We start from the raw sequence: 18959 nt of genomic DNA on the forward strand, positions 1-18959 counted from the left end.
GTTGACCTTTTATATATATATATATATATATATATATATTCATTGACATAATGACCATAAGAGGCAAGTACTGCTACAGTTTCCTCCATTATTCAGGGGAGAAAATTGAAAAAGGAATATTAAGTAGGTTGATCAAAACAGCAACACTATAGTCCTCATAGTAAGAGAAAACACCAAGCATCTAAAACAAAACAAAATGAGCAATAAAAATGAGCTAAAAGCCAGAAATCTGAAGATTGAATTGGAGTCTCATGGTAGGTCTTCAGAGAGAACAAGTGCTGCTGTCAGAGCTACAGCTGGGAGATTAGACATTAGTCTGGGGGCAAGAAGGAAAACGTGACACTGAGAGTCCTACATTAAGCAGGACACTTGAAGAGAGATACATGGATTGACAGAAGCAAGTATAAATCTTTCAGGACAGAAGAATCCTTAATTTAGGACCTTGTAGTTTTGAAAATTAATGAAAAAGCCAGTGTCAACTAAAATTCAATAGAATTAAGTACATAAAAAAAACAAACCTCCATAATTAAGAGCAAGCAAATTAATGAACAATTAGTGTTGATCTTTAAATTCCTAAAACATTAGAATTTGTCAGATACATACTTTCAATTATGTATAATATGCAATTTAGCAACTCTAATAGAAAAACTGAACAGAAACACTTAAAAAGCTATATAAATTTTGTAAATGAAGTACATATCTTAAAATAATAAGGTTTAGTACCTACAGTAAATATGAAATTGGGCACAATTAAAGAGAGAATTAGTCAACTGAAAATAATCAGAAGAAATTAGCAAGAGAGCACAGAGAAAAAAGGATAAAGAATATAATAGACATTTAGACAGTATAAGGGTAATATATAGTTTAATTAGTGAAGAGAATAAAGGGTATGGAGTGAGTAAATCTTTAAAAGGCAATGGTTGAGAGATTTTTAGAGTAAAGAAATGAATTCACAGAAATTAGAGGAATAGCATACATCAGTTAAGATTAGAACTCTACACAGACTGATATATCTCACATGTAAATTCCTAGAGCAGCCACTAAAAAATGATGTGAAGAGATAGCTAAAAAGCCAATAGAAAAATGAAAGTGGAATTTAAAAAAAATTCTTTATCTAAATGAAGGTCAGAAAGTAAATACAAAGAGGAACAATGAAAAAGGGCCAAACAGGAAAACACATAGCAAAATGGTGAATGTAAATTCAACCATCACAATAATTATATTAATATGGACTATCACACTAATGCAAAGGAAACAATTGTCAGGTTACTTAAACAGCAAGTTCCAAACATATGCTGTCTACAGGAGATGTTTTAAATACAAAAGACACTGAAAAATTGAAATTTAAGTTTACTGTTTAAACTTAAGAGAACTGTTTTGACTATTTTATACTAGGCAAAGTAGATTGACCAGAGTAAAAGATGAATATTTGAAATCTATAAGAAGATCAATTGGCCCTGGATATATGAAAGTGTACATGTCTAACAACATAGTTTCAAAAAGAAAAGGAAGGAAGAGGGGGAGAAGAAAAATTGACAAAAGGGAGAAAGAAAAAAAAATCATAGAGATTTTTAACCCTTTCCCCTATAACTGACAGAAAAATGACCAAAAATATCTCTAAGGGTATAGAAAACAACATTGTTAATCATCTTAACCTAACAGACATTTATAGAACACTACTTAGACCTTCAGAATACACTCTATTTTTCAGTGAAACATTCAGCAACATATACTACATTTTGAGCTACGAAGTGAGTCTCAATGAATTTCAAGAGGAAATCCTGAAGAGTTAGCTGTCCACCAGGTACTTAGTGAGAAACAATAATAAGACTTCTAGACATGTCTCAGATATGTGAAAATAAAATTGTACACTTCTAAGTAACCCATGTGTCAAAGAGGTAGAAGAGAAATTAGTAAGTATTTGGAATTAAATGATAATGAATGTACAACACATCCAAATTTATGGGATGCAGATAAAGAGGGAAAGATTATAGGTCTGAATTTTTATTTAAGAAATAAAGAAAATAGCTGGAGGGATAAAGAAGTACAAACTTCAAATTATAAAATAAATTAGTCACAGGGATGAAAGTACAGCATAGGGAATATAGTCAGTAATGGTGCAATATCTTTGTATGGTGACAGATGGTAAGCACACTTACTAAGGTGAGCATATAGTGATGTCAAATCACTGTGACATGATTGGTATAATTGTCAAATCACTGTGTTGTAAATCTGAAACCAATATAATATTGTATATCAACTGTATTTCCATAAAAAAGAAATAATTGTTTTTAAATCAATGATCTACATTTCTACCTCAAGAACCTAAAAAAGAATGAGCAAATGAAGCTCACGGTAAGTAGGGATAATCAGGATAAGAACAAAAAATTAAAGAACAGAAAATCACTAAGGAAAATATTAAAGCCAAAATCTGATCCTTTGAAAAACTGTTGAAAGCCATGCTGGTAAAATTGATACCCTTAGAAAGAAGGAATACACAAAAATCCCCTAAATCAAGAATGAAAAGAGGGATATTGTTATAGCTCCTACACATATTTAAAGATATCGTCATAAACTATGTTTATTTAGGTGAAATGAACAAACTCCTTGTAAAATATAATTAGTATGAAAAATAGATACAATCTCAAATATTAGAGATAGTCACTACATATTGATAAATTCTTCAAATGATCAGAAAGCTCTAATAATTCTAAATTGATGTGCACTTAGCCTTAGTGCACATATATAATACAGCCTTAGATATAATGCAAATATTGCTAAAACAAAGAGGAGAAACATCTATTATAGTAGAAAACTGCATCATATTATCTTTTAGTTATTGAGAAGGCAAGCAGCAAATTAGTACCATATAGAAGAATTGAACATGATTAATAATTTAGTTTAGTTGACATATACAGAATCTTGCACTTAATAGAGAACATGTGTTCTCAAATACACATACATGAAATACAGAATTTTTTTCAGACAGTAAAATGAATTTCAAGATTGTTCAAAGATTTAGTAACATAAAAATTATGCTCCCTAGCCAAATACAAATTAGAAGACAGAACAGAAATTTATACAAAATAACCCAGTACATTTAGAACCTTAATAAATAGGTTCAATAGAAATATGAAAATGTTTAGAGCTAAACAACAGTCGAAATGTGACTTGTGAGATGCAGTGAAAGTGGTCCTTAGACAATAATAGATATCACTAAATGCTTATAATAAAATAGAAGAATAGCTGAGCATTCATGACATACAGAATCAAATTTTAAAATACATGGAAAAGAACTCAAAGAAGGAGAATGGGATAAAATGTATACATAAAGGAAGAATTCAGTAAACTAAAAATCACATACAAATAATAGAATCAGAAAAACAAATTTGTTTTGTGAAAGACAAAAAATCATTGGTGAAACCAATCAATTAAAAGAAAAAAGACACATATAATGTCAGGAATAAAGACAGCATTCTAAATTCTAGCAGAAATTTAAAAGGACTCAAAACGTCTGGGATAGCTTTGTGCCAATAATTGAAAATACAGATGAAATGAGCATATCCCTGGAAAAATTTATTGTTCCAAAACTTTCAAAATCAACTAAAAAAATAGTGTTAATCTTATAAATAAAAAAATAGTAATAAATTTTCTTCATTTGTAAACTGACAATATAATAATAGCTACATTTGTGTGTGGTTACTCTGAGACAGGCAGTGTTCTAAGCATTTTTACCTACCTTATCTAATTCAGTGTTTACACCAAATCTATCTATGAAGGTAGGTACTATTTTTACATACATTTTATAAATGAGAAAAGGAAACTCATCAGAAGTAATTCTAAGAATATATGGTCAAGTATTTTTAAAACAGACACTGGAACATGCAGCTTAACCCTAGGCTATAGAGTGCCTATTTTATAGGACTCCTGTCTTAATTAATTGGAAAACTGTATAAAAGCACTTAGGACAGTACCTGTCTCATTATAAAGTCATCAGTAAATGTAAGCTAATTTAGCAGCCATTGTCATACACAGGACAGCTAGACTGTTGTCATTAACTCACTATTGCTCTTTCATCATTTTTTTTCTGATTAAAAAATTTGGAGAGTCAGAATTCTCACATGGTCAAGTGCCTGAATGCCTTTGTAGTGCTCATACAGTGGATAACTGATTGATACCGCTTTTAATACTGGCATTGATTTTTAATCTTGTCAATTGTCATCAGCAGAAAAGAGTCTCCAGCTAACTTGGTGACTGGATTTTCATGTCTGTTTATGAACTGGCAGTTGTTAAGCAGAACCTTTTGTTGTGGCTGCTTTTGGATTTTCCAAATTGGGCTTTGTTCAGGTTGGAATGTGAACATGCCACCATATCAGAGGAGTATGACACATTCACCTTTTTCTTTCAAGTTACAAAGCTTCTGCAGAGGAACCTAGGATGCTGGAAACTCTCCCCCGTCTTCACTGGCCATTTGGGTGCTACCTTGATTTGGATGCATTTATTTCCTTACCAATTCTTACAAATTGTAAAAGTTGTAACACATCAGATCTTCAGTTAGAGATTAACATAATTAATCTAAATGTTTGCAAATATCAAAACACTACAATATACATAAAATAAAAATTTATTCTTACAGTGCACTTTTGAAATATAAATATTTGACATAAATCTTTATGAGTAGTAATGCATGTGCACCTACTCCATAGTTTTAAGCCATGGGATTTTTCATGAACAGTTTTGTCAACAGTTGGAAAAATATCTGAATGTGTAAAATCCAATGAACTTTAGAAGGGCATTAGAAGAGAGTTTATATGAAGATTTTAGTATACACAGCATAAAATATTACAATTTATAAGTAGCTCCTTCAGTGGCTTTCAAAATTATCATTGCCTACATACATATGTAGATTCCAGATTTGTACAAAGATACTATTTTAGATAATATTGGTAACTTTTTACTGATTATTTGTGGAGCTTTTACATACCTATAATTGCTCAAAATTTAAATATAGGTATTGATAGTCAATGTAAGGTAGCAATTTAGTGATATGTTGATTAAGCAAATAAAAAGAAAAGTTATGTTTTATCACTTACAATTGCCACATTTTTCTTGGTAAGTTTCTATTTTGCAAAAGCTTGAGTCATCAACTCAGATCATTTCACTTACTGTAGTAAAAAGAACTGTAACAATGTAATTCATGTCTTTTTTTAAATACCTGCAAGATAAATTTAGAGTCAATATTCATTCCTGACTTTAAACTATAGACTCTAACATTTGCTCAAGAAAAATGACCCATGTTTATTTACAAGAGATTCTCTTTGTCTTAGAGTAAATTATCCTAGAAAAGGACCACTTAAAAAGTTTATTTAAAAAGAAATGTTATTTCGTATTAAATAGTAAAAATAGCATATTTAGTATATTGCAAGTTTACCTTGAAAAAATAAAATTGAATATTAAGATTTTATTTTATTTTATGTTAATATTTGTTATTCCAACTGTGCTATAATTATTCAAAAGGATGATGAATAACAGTTTTTGTGGGGGGCGTAATACATATTTTATGTCAAAGTTTCATGACTGTACAATATTATATCCTTCACTTGCAATCTGCATTTTGCAGCCTAATCACAGAGGGTCATATTTTGTGAAAAATATTTGATGGATTCATTAATTCTCCAAAGGACCTCTCATTAACCTTTTATTTAAAAAATTATTGTTCCTTATTCTAGTTGAGATTTTCCTGGTTCTTGGTATGATGAGTGAATTTTTATTGTCTACTGGCAATTTGAAATATTATGTTTTGGAATTCTGGATTTTATTTAAACCTATTTCAGCAGGCTTCCTCTGAGGCATAGCCAGTGGGAAAAATGGAGCACCGAGGCTTGACTGCCACGTGGAAGTGAAAGACCAAGTCCCTCACTTGGCCTACTTCCACGAGGCAGGGGATGGGGTAGAATGGAAGGGGACGCTGCGTGCTGCTCAGAAGAGCTGTTTTCAGACAACCCGGCACAGCTCTGCAGGTAACAATCTAGTTGATAGGAAGGAGGGCATGTCCTTACAGTTCTCCATGAGCCCTCCAGTGCAGCTGAGGTTAGATTTCACATTCACCCTCCACTGGTACTAGCAGGGAGAGGAAGGGGTGTTTCATTATCGCTGGCCAGGGATGAAAGCCCAGGCCCCCTCACAGCCTGCAGCGATGCCTTTGGGTGGGAGGCGGGGAAGTCTCGTTCCCACTGGCTGTGGATGAAATTCTGGCTCACCACTTTTTATTTTACCCTGAAGTGTTTGTGGAGGTGGGGCAGAACCCTTCCCTTATAGGAAGCTTTTCTTTGGTCTCATTTTGTCTGCTTTCATTGGTATTTCCAATTTGAAATTTCTCCAGAAAAATATAAGAATGATTATGTGAATATATAAATAGTCATAAGATATTATTAATGAATATATGTCTGGGATATATGAGGCAAAAAGAAAATCCAGGGAACTCACCACCATATCCTTCGTCAAGTCCCAGGACCCTAATAGGTTTATCTTCTTCTCAACTCCATTTAAAACTCTTTTTATGTGTTTTTTTAAATATGTACTGTCCTAGGTTTTTAGCTGTACTTAGTAGGAAGAGTAGAGAGAAATGGGGAAATCCATCTTGATCCAGAGCCAAAAGTCTATCAGATAATCTTTTGAAGAACCCATCATCATGTCAACATCCATTTCTATTTTCTCTTGTTAATGACTGAAATCCATTAGATCTTGGTGTGGTTTTTTTCTTGTGGCCTTGCTTATGATCCTAATGTGTTATCAGCAACTAATTGATGGCATAGATGTTGTTGATAGAGATAGTTGATGTGAGAAGAGATCCTAGTAGTAAATGGGTGAAGATGGGGATTGATTTTATAAGCGACCTTTAGTGACTATTTTCATGTTATAGCAAGTTTTGCTTCCCCATATAAAACTTCTCTTATATTCAGAGAATTCGAATAGTGAAATTTAGGCAGTGAAAGTGCTCCATGTTGTACTCCCCCATTACCACAGTCAGCTTTTATTTTCCTGCCCTCATAGTAGAATATCTGTTCAAATGCTGACATTTTCCATGCTATATGTATTCCCTGGTATTCCCATGACATGATAATTCTGACTTAGCAACATATGTGCTTCTCCTACTTAAAGGTTATTTCAAAGTGTGAGAAGTTGGTAAAAACTTGGAAAATAAAGCCAAGATCACAATGTGCTGACATCTCACTCCTTAGAATTGCATCCCCAAATAAAATTCACTGGTCAAAGGATGACTCCTGATTTCTGCTGCAAAATTTCTCTCTAAAAATGCTTTGGAGAAGATCTGGGTTATACATAGAGGTTATGATCAAGAAGAAAACAATTTAAAGCAAAAGAGACTTATCAAAAGAGTTATTTTTAAAAATTTGCATGCATTATCCTGATTACCCAACAGTATTTAGACATTAACATTCTGTGCCAACATTCTCTCCTTACATTATACTAAAGTCCCATGATGTAAATATCATACATTTTGTGTAATCACTCATCTGTAAAAAACATTGACTCTGGGCTTGACAACATAATATGGGGCCACACTGGGCAGTTTATTGGCAACAACTATAAAACACATACGTGAGATGAAATGAGTTTGAGACACCACCCACATCCCTTTAATCAGTGATATCAGAGAAGCTGGAGGCAAATGGAGAGTAAAAATATGTTTCACGAATACTGAAATATTGTGCTTCTTTTTATCTTTCTGCAAAATAATAAGAAGGAATGAAATGTTGACTGTTTTCCACTAGAAAACTTAGCTTAGAGAATCACACAATGACGAGTCTCTCTCAGTCAAAGCTGCCATGGAGCTTAATAAAGGCATCATTTTACAAGATGAATTAGAGCAAAATCAGTGTTCCATCAAAGTACCTGCAAAACATAGGTTGATAGAGTTTTAAGATTCCTCCATGCTATATACATGTTGAACACAAAGATATAATATGAGGTCCTCATGCTTTAAGACAAACTACATGAGAAATGTTTGTCGGAAATAAATTCATATGGAGGAATGTTTGGGAAACTAGGAATGGTAAGAGCAAGTTGAAGGGAGTGTGGTAACTTTGCGGAATAAACTCCCAGTCCCTCACAAGGATGAGTCCACCACTAGATGAACATCTGGTGGGTCAGTTGTGAACAGAGGAAGGTTTGGACCACTAGTGACCTTTCATGACTACCTGTCATTTTCCTCTGTAGTATTTAGCACTGTATAGATTGCACTTTGTTTATGTGATTCTTTGATTAATGCCTCTTTCCCATATAGACTGTAAATGCCATCGACTATATTTTTATAATGCTCACTGTTATATCCCCATTTCCTAGCCCAGCCCCAGGAACAATAAATATTTGTTGAATGATTTCATAAGTGATGGATCAGTTTTTTCCTTTCTACATGGCTCACCAGGTTCGTATGTTAAGCCAACAGACTTGGAAGACTTGGTCTAGAATATCTCCCAGGTTCTAAGAATGAGATTCCTCTGCCCTGAGATAACTGAGGACTAGGAATTGTGGGGAGCACATTGGGAGGTGTGGTCCTAATGGAAGATGATGATGAGTACTTTAAGAGGTAATATTTTTGCAGAAATGATTCTGATTTTAGAGGGAAGCCTGCCTTTCTATATGTCAGGGTGAACTTACCTTTTCCTGGTGAATTCAGAACAGAACCTCTGATTTTCTTTATAGTGTTGCTTGCTTGTGGCTTCAGGGCTATAAATTTGAAGTTGAAACGCTTGAAATATGCTTTTTTCTTTTCTCACATTTGTGGTCACACTTTTAAAAATATATGCAAATTTTAACCAGTTCCTGATGATCTCAAGTTTGCTGTAACATCAAAATGGTACTTTAATGTCCTGTCATCAAGTAAATCTGATAACCAAAGAAGTGGCCCTGTATTTATTCCATGGCTTCCCGTGTCCTAAGCTTACCACCTATTACTTTTCATACCTAGACCGAGAAGCACATGAGATGCTCTGAAAACTGAGTCTACCTTTCCTCACACAGATATTTATCTTTTTCTGAAGTGGTCTTGGAAGCTAGTTTCAGATAGCAAAATGCGGGGAAACCCCAGGAAAGTTGCCTTCTTGCACAGACACACTCCATTTCTAATGGAATCATATACTAAACATTCCCACATGTGGAATTAAATCATGTCATGTTTCAGTTCAGCTTGTGTTCATGACTCTTAGGAAAAGGAAGCAATTTATCCCATGACTGTCAAGAACAAACTTGAGCTTTAAAGACAAGATGGGAGAATGTTGATATGAAGTGACTTCTTTCCATTTACTTAAGAATGAGAAAAGCAACAACAGAGAGAAAACTATTGTGATATCAGATACATATGAACTCAATTTTATAGACTAGTGAAAAATTTTAGGGTACATTTATGAGACAGTACCTAATTATTAGGGTTGCAACCTGGAACAAAGTACAGTGGGCAGAAAATTTCAGGCAGCATGATAAAATGTGTCCAGGAAAGGAACACCTCCTGTGCTGATGGCCAGGAGAACTCCGCTCTTCCCTGTGCAGGTAGTAAGAAATCACCCCATGCCCACAGGACTCTTGCTTGGTTAGCTCTGCAATGAATAGGTTTCACTCTGCAGGGACAATTATGTATAGAATTAGATTTGATCCCATTTACACAGCCAAATAAAGCTATGGAAGCTCAATGTGCAATGAAGAAAGGAAAGTAAAACCTCAGAATTAAAATACAGATCTGTTAAAAATTTGATTCACACTAGGTTAATATAAACAACTGTTTGGTGCTTTTAAAAATAAAATCTGGAACATGACATCATCTATATGGACTATCATAAAGTGTTATATATGATGAGTTTGGACACATGAGTGGTAGGGAATGGCCCTAAGTACCAATGTATATAGAGAGAGTGAGTAAACCTCTGACTTTGGCATTATTTCTAAGGTTTTCTTCACTTGGAGCCTAAAAGTGCATGCTTCTCTGCATTTTTTTCATTGTCCACAAATTGGTTAAAGAGAAAAACAATTGTTTTATATGTTAATAAACAGATTGTACCACATGATTCCATCTAATTGCCACTGAAACCTCAAAATATCCTTTAAGAAGCCAAATAATAAAGTACACAGATAGGTAGAGCATTCTCTATGCAAAAATGTTGCCAAGTCTGTCTCTGATTGAGACAGTTTGACAATGGTAAAGAGCACAGGTTTGTGGGCTGTAAATGAAGGGTGAATCCTGTATCTGCCACTTGCCCAAGTGGGACCACGGACATAGCATTTAACTTCCCTGTAAAGCGTTCAACAGTAAACTGTTACACTATTCCAAGATTTAAATGAGATAAAGCCTATAAAGTTCCTGGCTCCATACCCAACACATGGTAGCATATATATGCGGAATAAATGCCTAATTTCTTCTTCCCACCAAACTGTATGCTGCACCTGTGCACAACTTCCCTTTCCTAGGTGAAACCTACTTGGGGTTTTAAATAATGTTAGCAAGATAAATGGTCTGGTATCCTTTCAAAACCAAAGGATTAACTCTTCATCCCTAGGATGCTGATTTAAGTAACATATTACATAGCTCAAATTAAGAACAGTTTGGTGTATATTATCACATATAAGACACACAGTGATCCTGAGAGGAATTTAAGAGATTAATACCCAGATTTTACAGATGAGAAAACTGGGGCTCAAGAAGTAAGAGACTTGCCACAATGAAACTTACCAGTGGGAAGCTAGGCCTGGTACCCAGGGCTCCTGGCCACCCCTCAATGTATTGGAAGACTAAGGTTCTTTACCATGAAGACAGACTGCTCACGAATCAGATCCAGGTTTTGCTACAGTCTAGATGTGTGACTTTGGGTAAGTTGCTTCAATTCTCTGTTCCTCTGTTCCTCAGTTTTCTTATTGAGAAAATAATTACAATAATATTCTTATTTTCATAAAGTTGTCATAAAATTTAAAATGCAAGTTACTAGTTACAAACTAAAAGATGCCTGAAGCAAAGTAAGTTCTTGATATATTACTTATTATTTAAGTCCCCGTGTTTTCTCAGCCTAGTGGGGCTACCTCAACAACAGTCCATGCTTAACAATTTTTGAAATAAAATCTGAGCATCCTGTCCTAGGATTAAAATTAATCTTAGATGTTCATTTTCTTTCGTTTTTGTTCTCATCTTTACCTACCCTTGCCCAAGACCTATTCCTATATACCAAGACAAATCTGGTATATTTTTTTGGATGGGAAAAAGTGTCTGTCTGCTTTTTGTAGAAAGAAACTTTAACTCTGTAGGGCATTTCACAAATTGTAATCGGTCTCTGTGTTGCTGTCACCCTAGGCACTGACTTCACTCTTGCGGAGCTGGGAATCTGCGAGCCCTCCCCACACCGAAGTGCCTACTGCTCCGACATGGGGATCCTTCACCAGGGCTACTCTCTGAGCACAGGGTCTGATGCCGACTCCGACACAGAGGGAGGGATGTCTCCAGACCACGCCATCAGACTGTGGGGGAGAGGTATCAAATCCAGACGCAGTTCCGGCCTGTCCAGTCGAGAGAACTCAGCCCTTACCTTGACTGATTCTGACAACGAAAATAAGTCAGATGATGAGAACGGTAGGCCTGCTTCTTAAATCCCTTTTCATGTGCTGGGCTTGCACACTGTGGGGCTTGGGATGCTTTTGTCCTTAAATAAAGAGGCATATAAAAACCATTCATTTTCTTTTAAATCATCGTTGTCTACCCTCTCTGAGCTGAGAGAAAATCAAACAGCAAACCACAAATACACCAGAAATGAGGAGAGAATTTTAAAATTGCATTTGACAATAGCACAGTATTCAGGCATAGTCAGTTGGTCTTATTAGCAAGTAAATTACATAGCCAAAGAAGCAACTTGATAAACTATGACCTATACCTAGCAAATGTCCTCTCTCCACAAGTTTCTAGGTCTTTGTATTGATTTCCCCTTCCCAGTAAATGGCAACCCAGATTATTTTTTTTCATGAAGATCTCTTAAGAATCCTACCTTATCTTAGACCTTCATTTCCAGGCAGCAATGCCTCATATCCGTATTGAAGATCAAACTTGGAACAGGTGCTCTGGAATTTAATAATGACAAATAGGAAGTGACTTGTCTTCAAAAAAGTATTCTCTTATACGTTTACTTTTCTCCTTGGTACGTATGTAGGTTAATGGTTTCCCACATCTTCTATCACAAATCACTATTGCTTATCCATCAGCTTTGTAGATGGGTTTTAATGAAACTTTGAAAATTAAATGCTTCCTATCATTAAGCTGTAAATACAGGGAAGCCTAAGCAAGTCATTAAAGCGATAAGGTGCTTATTTGTGGATTTCTTCACAACTCGGAACTATGTCTAATCAAAAGCATCTTTTAAAAACATAAATTCTATTAGGTACAGTTGATTTATGAAGGAAATATCAAATGCTATGTGGTTTGTTATGAATATGTTGTGTGTTTGCTAAAAGAATTACCATTAAAATATTTACAAATAGATCAGTTAAGAATGTTTATATAAAATATTAGGAACTTCTAGAGCAACTTTAAGTATTTTCTTGCATTTAAAAAGAGATAAAGAAATTTGCAGGCAGACAGCCTGTTGTGAATGCAGAAGCATAACTAAATATCATTTAATCTCAAAACTGTTGAAAATAGATGATTTCCTAGGTTAGTAGCATATATTAAAAAAGAAGTCACTGTTGCATTTAAATTTATGTTTAATTCTGAAATAATTTATTCTGTGGTGGGGACAAGGGGATGTGTCTTATGCTCATGTAGCTAATCAAAGTATACTCTCAAGGAAAAATCTATACTTGACTCCTTTCGAATTTTAACACAATTTTGACACTTGGTCCATTCAACACTCTTAGGTGCTTATTTGGTAGGAAATTACTTTTAGAAGTTTTCATAAAGGCATACATTGAATCCATTTGCTGATGTACTTTTCAACTTCAGGTACTATTTAAATGGAAGCAGTTTGATTGCCTAATAAATAAAATCACTCGTAATCCAAGAATTTATGGCACATTTTAAACAACGTATTTTAGAAAATCTTTGGTGGTTGGTATTCTCACTGGTCACATGGGCACCAACTATAAAGAATTATTTATACATAATTATAGAATCTGTACCCTGTCTTTTTTAGGCTCTATACGTCTTAAAAATTCAACTTATAACAGGAGGTTTCCAGTGAAGCAGAGGAAGCAAAAATGCTTGCCTTGAATTTACCGAGAGCTGTTATGGGTGCATAGGAGTATTTTATAATTAATGGTAAATTTGGTAGACCAATATAGTCTTTTTTTTCCCAATATTATTTGAAACTTCATATTTGAACAATTCTCACCTCAGAGGATTCTGTATAAATTCCTATAGAAAATAAACCCTGAGCATCCACTATCTCAATTTTTTTTCCTGAAATGCTAGTTATAATGCAGTCAGAAATGTGTACAGAAAAGTGTACTTAGAAGTCCTAAGCAACTCTTTTGTGCCTGTATCTGGCAGAGCACAAAGGGGAAAGGGGAATCAGAGTCCAAGCTTAGGTGATACATGGTAATTTTAAAATGTACAGATAGAATGTGTTTCCTTTTCTCTTTTTTAAGTTTTTCAGTATCTCACATATTCAGAAAATGTACCTAATGCATGTACCATTCTCATTTGGGGCCAGAAATAAAAATAAGAAATTTTACACATGACATCATAAACTCTTCCAGCAAATAAAAAGTACGGTGCAATCCACTCGGCAGGCCAAGGTGTTAACTTCAGTAAACTTCTTGCTCTTTCTCTTTGACAAATTCTGTTTAGCTCACAAAGAAATCAATGTGTTTTCACATCACTGATTTTATGAAGTTCGGGAATGTATTATCATATAGATTGACAGTTGCCCCACTGGTTCCACACCACAGCATGGACACTTACAAAGCCATCATTAATTTCTCACACTTGTACCCTGCAATGACTTCCTCCATAATAAACACTCTGTCCTTCAGAAACAAATCAATAACCTTTTAGGTATGCCTCTCTTGAAGAGGAAGTTAAAGAATCTATACTTTGAGAAAGAAGCCCTCCAATTCAATTTTAGATTTTCAGGATATGTGGTCATAAAATGAATCTTTTCTTTGGATCCCATGTATTTGCACTTCATCTTTTTGGTGGCATCTTGGGGTATGTAGATTTTTATAGTACTTGTTTAAAAATCACCCTCAACAATTCCTTTGTGGTTTTGTTTAGTTAGGAAGTGAAGACAAATCTGAAAACCAACTTCTCTTTCTGTAATGTGAAATATGTATCCAACCTTCACATTCATGTGAAATCCCGGACTGCCAGCACTTCCTCCTGAGCGCTGCTGTGACAAAAATGATCTCCTAGGAACCTGAAAGTCCCATCACACTGGACACAGATTTATTTGCTCTTTTTTCTTTCCTTATTTTTTATTTTTTTGGCTTTGTAGACCCTTCAGGGCTATCATCATTCACAGCTTACATGCACTGTGTGGCCACCAAATTAACATTTGCTGGCTTGGTTGCTTTAAATAGCTAAAACGCTCAGGTTTAGATTCTTATCCCAAGTTCTTTAACTCTGAGTGAACAGTGGCTTGGTTAGTCCTGGCGATGAGAGTTGAGAACAGCTAAGTTTTTGCTGCAGTGAAATTTGACTGCATCTTTATAAAGGGCTTTCCCAGTGACTTTAAATTAGAATCGTTTCTTTTTTGGGGTAATAAATGTCCCACTTAAAATATGTCCTCTTTGAGGCCCTTTGTATCACTTGAGTTATGGAGAAAATGGGGCAATTGCTAATACACAAGAATAACTAATTACCTTCTTAAAAATGCGGAATGGCACATGCTGTAAAAAATCTGGTCTGTGTGCTCTTGATTCCCTCAGGCAGTTTCTTCACCTTGGGGACTTAGAAATATCCTTGAGGTTTTTTTTTCTTTTTTTTTTTTTTTTTTACAGCATAGTTCTAGTTTCAGTTATTTTATTGGAAATCCAGAAAGAAAATGAAAAGGAAACAAAAAAAGTAAGCTTGACTATGGGATAGGGAGCCAGAAATTACAGAAAAATAACTCTGCCCTTGGTTAAAGCTCTAAAAAAATATCCTTTCCTTTCTCTCTGTTCCCACACTAAGTAAATAAGGACACTGTTCATGTCATTTGTTGCCATTTGGGAAATTTGTAATTCTCATAATGTACTTTGAGGCTGAAAATATAAAGGTTGGGTTAATTCCATTGCATTTCACAAAATGCTTTTAGAAAACAAGCTGGCTCTAGGCACATAATGGATTTGTGTAAAGTGTATTTGTGGAATACAGATTCTAGTAGATTGTGCATCCTCTTGGCAGAGGTCCGAGGTGTTCCTGTCTCCTCAGGGAGCTTGAACACACCCAGGACTCACTGTATGTTAATTGAGACAGGAGGCGTGAACTCTGACGGGAGGGAGGAGCTTCCTTAGTACCAGGAACAAGATCTGTAGGTTGTTACGGCCAACCATGTTGCATTCATTAGTACATTTCTTAAATCCTCTTCCTTTCTCTTCAAAAAGCAGCACCTCAATACATTTTACATTAGAGTGCCTTGTAAGTAAACAAATCCAGGAACTGCTAGTGGGTTCTGTTTCTGCCCCACTCTATTGCTCTCACATACTCTTAAATTTATTTTGTGTTTTATAATGTACTCAACTCCTTTCTTCGCCCTCATCCCATATGAAAAATTACAGAGAATGCCTGGCACAGATATAAAAACTTACTATAAGCACCAGATAATTATTGCCAAGGGCTCATAATTTTGCTCTTAAAGTCAGGAATAAGAGTAATAGAAGAGGTAGCTACAAAAATCATACAGTAATTTTTGGCTGTAGTTTTGACATTGATATAGGGATATCTTCTTTTCCAGCTAAACTTTATAGAAAAAACTTCCATGGAACCTTAAGAAAATATAGTCTCACTTCCTTAAAAATAAAACACAAGACATGAAAGAAAACAATGAAACTTTACCATTTTGATGACAATTATTTCAAATTGTGTTTTTAAGCTTTATTTTTTTTTATACTTGCAAATGTGAAAGAGTAACATTTATAAGGAAGAATGTGAAATGAGTTATCATGGATTAGAAGGGGAAAATAAATAAGAACAAAATGTCACCTGTCAAAAGGTTCTGTCTTGTCTATTCCTAAATGAAGGGATGATCTGAATTTAATAACTTTCGATTTCCTAAAAGTTCAGATATTAGAGGCTATTCAGGCACCTTATTTTATAAAAAGCTTATTAATCAGAGTTTTAAATATATGATTATCTCAGTGCTATAATACAACTGATAATAATATAGAACCAGAGGCAAAATTTAGGAATATTGCATTTTCATGGCTTAATACATAAGCAAGTGAAAGGATTGATGTTTTGCAACGGACTTATATGAGACTTTAGAGATTTAGGTTTTTGGTAAATTAAGCAATGCTTACATTATTTTAAAGTAGAGCAGAGTACTTGAACGAGCCTAAGAGTATGCGCCTGATTTTAGTACTGCATGTTCCAGATTATAAACTTTAGTGGCATGGTTTTAGTTATTTATATATTTCTTTCTTTCCTTTGGTGGTTTCTTTCATGTTTGTTAATGCTCCCAGGGGCTATCAAGCAATAGCTCTATTCAATAAATACAATAAATAAAATGAAGCAGTAAGCCTTACTTTTGGCAAGGGCAGCCTGATTATTACACATGTAATCTCCAGGCCTTCAGGGAGACATTGGGCTTGGTGGATAATCATTTGGGTTTAAGCTGCTGAGTTCCCGATATCTGTACATTCACTTCAGTTAAGTAGCAAAAGCAGGAAATGGTTGAGAGGCAAAATGTTTCTGTCAGTTCACAACTGGAAGTCTCCTCCCTCAGAAAACTCTTAATTTTTTGGCTTATTGTTTTCCTGAATATTCAATTTAGTTGTTTGTTGAGGATCAAATTAAATGTAAACTTTGGGTGAGCTGTATGTAATCAACTATTGAGGCCATAAATAAAATGAGTTAAAGGTAAGAAAGTTGATGGCATAAATTTTCTCCAGACAACTGAATAGGGGGTGGACCTGTGTGGAAAATAATATCAAATGAAAAGGGGTTTGAGAAGTGCATGTGAGAAGTAGTGAGACGTTTCAAGTGCCCATCCTGAAACTTAGGCATAGTGAGTAGAAGGAGAAAATTTCAAGTAATAGATTTGTAAATAGGACAGAAATTGCAGGTATGTCAGTAGTATGTATATATCCATATACACAAAGGTATAGTTTGTGGAAAGTTAACTTGGGTTTGAGGAATGTTAATGGTCAAAGGTAGAGGTAGAGATTCATGGAATAGTCATTAACAGCAGAAATTACAGATTGTAGTCCATGAGTTATTTTATTTGGTCAGTACAGTGTTTCAAAATTTTTGTACTACTAACCAACATTTTAGAAATGGGAGATACCAAGTTAGAAAATTTTAGGGGGGGCTTCTCTCAAAATAGACAAGTCCCAGTAACACTTGTCCGATATGCCCTCTGGACAAATTGGGTTAGTAGCAGTGCTAAATCCACCAGTGTGATCCGGTTCACTTGGGCTTGCTCCAAGCTACCCCACTTACTTAACGTCTGCCTTTGTTGGCCTTTGTGAAAGTCTTTGTAGACACGAGTTGCCAGCGTTGACCTACATACACACTTGAGGGAAACCAGAGATAAAAAATGTAGAAAGAATGCTGGAAGCCAGCAATTTTAGCTTAGTTTAACATGTGTTTAGAGTAGTGATATTACTTCTTTTGTGTAAGCTTGACTCATCTATAAAATGAGTTTAATTTTTCTTTAGCAAATTTCCAAAATAGTTTTAAAGGGTTCAGAAAAAATTAATACAAATAAATTGAATTTGGAAATTAAGAAAGTAATCATGTGTGTGTGGGAGGGGATGGTAAGTGGTGCTCCACTATCTGCATCCTCCAATGTAGATACCCAGAAATACTGAAAAATAGAAGTCAGAATCTCCATTTTAACACATATGCTGAAAGCTATTTTAATGTTAAAAGTATGTAGGTGGACTTTTAGGAAATAAATGGAGGGAAAACCTACTTTAAAAACTTTAGCTGCTTCAGCTGATTGAGGAAAACCCCAGGGCTTTTCAGGAGGAAGCCATTTAACTAAGAGGAAAATGACTTTATACTAATTATGTTCAGTTTTGATCAGGCAAATGGTTTATGGAGTCTGATACAATGAAGTGGAAGACAATAAAGCAAAGGCTGGAAGAGGAAAGCACAGTGCTATGGAAGACCTCCCGCACCCCAGGAGAGAAAGAAAGACCTTAAGTAATTTGGGTAATGCAGAGTTGGGAACAGGTGAGAATGAGCAGGTGCTTCCCAAATTAGGGAATGTTCCTTTACAACTGGATATGCAGGATACCTGAGTTTATTCAGGGATGGCTCTTACCATGCAATGCATTCCCAGTCCTCTTCGCATCCCAACGATATTTGTGAAGGAGAAATAGTCATTGAAATATAGGCATGTTTGCTAATGGAGGGAGCTGAAATATTTGAATTAGCATTCTTTGGAACCTCCATTCATGGAGGTTTATACTGGCCTGAGGGGAATAGGAAAGATCCACACTAGAACAGTATTTCTGCTTGTGTTAAACACAAAAAAAGGGGAATGGACTTATGGAAAGAACAAGTCACAGGAGGAGGTTTGGAAAATATTTCCTTATCGTGAATTTTCTGCAAGAAATACACTAGCACACATTCACTGATCCAAGGGATCTTGGAAATGAATTTCTAAAAAAAGAAAATTGGTATTTGAAAGGTAATGAACATTAGTTAATTATGCATGTTTTAATACAAATGATGCTGCTGAAACTATATTCTTTGTATTTAGTATGGACGTAAAGCAGCTAAATGATCTCTGATGAGAAGATACTTTAATTTGGAGCATATTCAT

At 34.9% G+C, this 18959-nt stretch overlaps 1 protein-coding gene across 6 annotated transcripts in view; it reads left to right on the forward strand.

Annotated features, from left to right (window-relative positions):
• Positions 1-18959, forward strand: part of TENM2 (teneurin transmembrane protein 2) — a 1157254-nt gene that overhangs the window by 335584 nt on the left and 802711 nt on the right. For all 6 annotated transcript variants that reach the window (XM_073231871.1, XM_073231863.1, XM_073231878.1 and 3 more), the window contains one exon: positions 11354-11629. In XM_073231871.1, the coding sequence (XP_073087972.1) occupies positions 11354-11629 (276 nt within the window). The remainder of the gene's footprint in view (positions 1-11353; positions 11630-18959) is intronic.

The sequence above is a fragment of the Manis javanica genome, chromosome 1, assembly GCF_040802235.1.
Source record: "Manis javanica isolate MJ-LG chromosome 1, MJ_LKY, whole genome shotgun sequence".
NCBI classification, from domain to species: Eukaryota; Metazoa; Chordata; class Mammalia; order Pholidota; family Manidae; genus Manis; species Manis javanica.